This window comes from Melanaphis sacchari, unplaced genomic scaffold (genome assembly GCF_002803265.2).
Source record: "Melanaphis sacchari strain LSU unplaced genomic scaffold, SCAv2.0 Contig26_pilon_pilon, whole genome shotgun sequence".
NCBI classification, from domain to species: Eukaryota; Metazoa; Arthropoda; class Insecta; order Hemiptera; family Aphididae; genus Melanaphis; species Melanaphis sacchari.
Genome location: NW_020271143.1, coordinates 119,211 through 123,082, shown reverse-complemented (window position 1 = coordinate 123,082; position 3,872 = coordinate 119,211). Strand labels below are relative to the sequence as shown.

General features: G+C 30.3%; 1 protein-coding gene across 1 annotated transcript; it reads right to left on the bottom strand.

Annotated features, from left to right (window-relative positions):
• Positions 1 to 513: 513 nt before the first annotated feature.
• On the bottom strand, positions 514 to 3,203 carry LOC112595300 (peroxiredoxin 1). Its single transcript, XM_025340446.1, has 4 exons — positions 2,975 to 3,203; positions 1,110 to 1,244; positions 674 to 1,044; positions 514 to 611 (listed from the first exon to the last, which is right to left on the bottom strand). The coding sequence occupies exons 2-4, from the start codon at positions 1,238 to 1,240 to the stop codon at positions 532 to 534; spliced, it is 582 nt and encodes a 193-aa protein (XP_025196231.1). The 5' UTR covers positions 1,241 to 1,244; positions 2,975 to 3,203; the 3' UTR covers positions 514 to 531.
• Between the last annotated feature and the right edge of the window lie 669 nt (positions 3,204 to 3,872).

Below are 3,872 nucleotides of genomic sequence, written 5' to 3'. Positions count from 1 at the left end.
TATGGTGGAAAAAAAATGAGATGTGATCAGACGAGCAATACATGAAATTAATTACTGATATTCTGTACCTTTCTCACACCCAATATTACTCAAGTTAACATTTATAATTTTTAGTCTGTAGTCAAATCGTTCAAATTAGTAAACCTGACATACAACGTATAGGTACAAATAACTAAACATTGATAATAGATACTTCTTTTAAACAATATTTAAATCATGTTATAATAGAAGTATAAAACTTATATTATCTCTAAATAAAATAGACAAAATAAAACGGAAAATCTTTTATTTAATTCAGGTTTTATTTTTAATTAAATTGAATTTTTATGGCAATAAATAAAAATCTGGATACAAAAAATTTATTACTTATGTGGAACTGCTACCTAATTAAAAAAAAAAAAAAAAAATGTAATACCTTATTCCCATTAATTTAACTTTTGCTATGTAAACAAATTAATTTTAATAAAATAACTATAAAAATAATTCATTAGTAAAAAGAAACATAGCATTATCTTTTATTATGTGATATATTTATTCAACTGTTTTGAAGTAGTCCTTGGATTTTGATGGGTTGATGGTCTTGCTACCTGGTTTCCAGTTGGCTGGGCAAACTAAAATAAAAATAAAATAAATGTATAAGTTTTGAAAATTTAAGATCTGTAAATAGACATACCTTCTCCGTGTTCGTCAGTGAATTGGAATGCTTGAACAAGACGCAAAGTTTCATCGACAGATCGTCCAACAGGTAAATCATTGATAGTGATTTGTCTCAAGTTTCCTTTATTGTCAATGATAAACAAACCACGGTATGGTATTCCAGTAGTTTCGTTATAAACTTGATAGTCCTTGGCAATAGCAGCAGACTTATCAGCCAACAAAGGAATTTGCATTTTGCCTAAACCACCTTCATTACGTGGAGTGTTTACCCAAGCCAAATGACTGAAGTGGCTATCGCAAGAGGCTGCGATTAACTGGCAATTGATAGCCGCAAATTCATTAGCACGATCCGAAAATGCAATTATTTCAGTTGGGCACACAAAAGTACTAAAAATAAAAATAAACAATTTAATATTGTACATTAAAAAAAAAAAAAATTAAATATGTATTACAAGTCCAATGGATAGAAAAATAAAACAACATATTTTCCTTTGAATGATTCTAATGAAATTTCTTTAAACTCTCCATTGACAACAGCAGTACCCTTGAATTTTGGGGCAGGTTGTTCAAGTGCCAACACCATTTTTTCTAAAAAAAAAATTAATAAACAATATTTAAGAATTAATATTGTTTTCAAAATTTAAAGTACCATCTTATAAAACTAAATAAGTTTTCTTTTATAATGTATGTAATATGTATGTTGGTAATTATAATCAAATATCAGATAAAAACATAGACCTTATACTAGTAGTCTTTCCTATATATTAAACATGTTTTCAGCTGTAATATAACATACTGAACATTTGATATTGTCAATAATGATGACAGGAACCTATGTTTGAATATACATGCATTATTTTATAAAATAATTATTTATTTATTACATGTCAATTTACATGTGTTGAAATGATTATAAAGAACTTAAAGCTGATATTTTTAAAAAGATAAAATATTATGAACTAAAAGAAAAAAAATGTTTGAACAATAAATAATTTAGATTACATTTTTAGCCTAATTAACTATTTTGTAATTTTACTACACTAGATTATCACAAATAAATAATATTAATTACTAATTACATTAAAACTGTAAATTGTTCTGATTATGATGTCATTAAACTAGATTTAAATTCTAATTTTCTTACAAACAGCACTGATAGCAAAATATGATTATGATTAATTAAAATAATTACTTCATTATTAATAACCTTAATATTAAGAAATAAAAACAAAATTACCTATTAAACAACCTAGTAGATAGAAATGTTCATATTTAAATAGATATAAGAATCTAATCTAGGTTTAAAATTTATTATTTGTACGATCAACCTAAAAGTAAAATGTCACAGTAAAATAAAATGTTCACAATTTTTTTTTTTTTTAATAAAGTATAATAGATGTATTAAATATTATGTACATTATGTACTTCATTCTATTTATTATTGGCATAAAAATTATGGTTTTAGAAAACTCTAATTACATTTTAATAGTAATAGTAATAATAATTAATATTTTAAACAAACATAAAATTATATGTATGGTTTGTTTTTTTTTCAACAATATTATTATCTATTACACAAACCTTTACTTAATATTTTAAAACATTTAAATTTTAAGTTATTTACTAAATTAGTACTCAAAACAATATATCATTGTAGTGAAGTATGATTCACTTGAGATAATATCATAAAACCTATGTCATATCGACATCAGTAGACAGTTATTTATTTATTTAATAATAATAATCAATGTGAACCAAGATAAACAGGGATATATTAACGTTAATGTTGACAATAATTATTATAAAAGATCAAAATGTCAAACTAGAATGAAAAAAAATTATTATAAACCAAATAAGACTATGAGTGAATAATATATTGAGGATGCATAAATACATGATAATTATTGCACAATATGTGTACACAAGCACGAAAAGTTGATTTGCATAAGAAAACGAGTCGATCGATGTCGCGTTTTGCGGCGGTGGTAGGTGCCTACCTAGATAGATGCCTATCTAGTGTGTGAAATAGAATAGATGATCGGAAAAACTATTTACGAATAACGGGAAAACAAACGCGCCAGAGTCGAGTCGCGCCCGAACAGAGATACATTATGATACAATAACAATTATCGCAACAGAAACGGCGGTAATAGAACGTATAACCTAAAACGTGCTTAGCCGACAACATGTCGGCGTCGCTGTTGCGCAATCGGTCCGGCATAACCGATAATGGGAAAACATGCGATTCAAGCGATCGCCATCGCGGACTCGGAGCCCCGGAGATGGCGAAATATAAAAGTAGGATCGTCATATTTACCTGCGGTTTTTGTTGCAACGAAACAAACGTGGAAATCGACAAAAAAAAGTGTCTGCGTCAGGACGAGCGACGTGTACGTGTAGCGGAACGGACGCCGGCGAAACGAATGACTAGCAGTACGAACACTACGAATACGTTCGAAACCACCGGAATGCGGATCGTGTACGACCGATTACAATATTACGGGTGCTGTTGGTGACGTCCGTGATTGTAAGAGCCTGCTCGTGCGTAAGTCGCACACTCGCGCCGCCCGGTGCTCACCGGGCTGCGTAAGTATGTTGGACACGGAATATCGACTGTCCAATCAACCGGTTAGAAGTTGTGTCCGCGACACGTCGGCGGGCGTCGCGGGGTATGGGTGTCAGACAATATTATTGGATTACCGCGACCGCCGAGGCGCTGAACCGCGGTTGTGTTAACACCGTACCGTACGAACACTACGAACTGCGAACGATAATAAATTAATAATATTATCTACCTAATACCTACTATTATAGGCGTAATTTCGGAACGATCTGGAACTTCTGGCAAGCAAACGCGCCGGTCTCCGATGTAGCGATATCGGTTTGACAAAATATTACGTATATTACCATTTACAACATACGATAATTATTTACGTTGCCATTGAAATTTAATACATTCATAAAAAATTCATACTAGGTAGTACTTCTGTGCAAGAGTGGACTGGCAAAATGAGACACCCGGAAAAATCCCGGAGACCCGTTGCAATAACATTAAATGACCCGAAAATATTTTTGGAATTAAAAATATAGTACATAAAACAACATAATAATATAATATATTAATTATTAATGCATAAACAAGTATAATATAGATTATCTGCTCATGTGATTTTAATTTTCAAGTATCGAAATAATCGATAATTTAATACCTACTT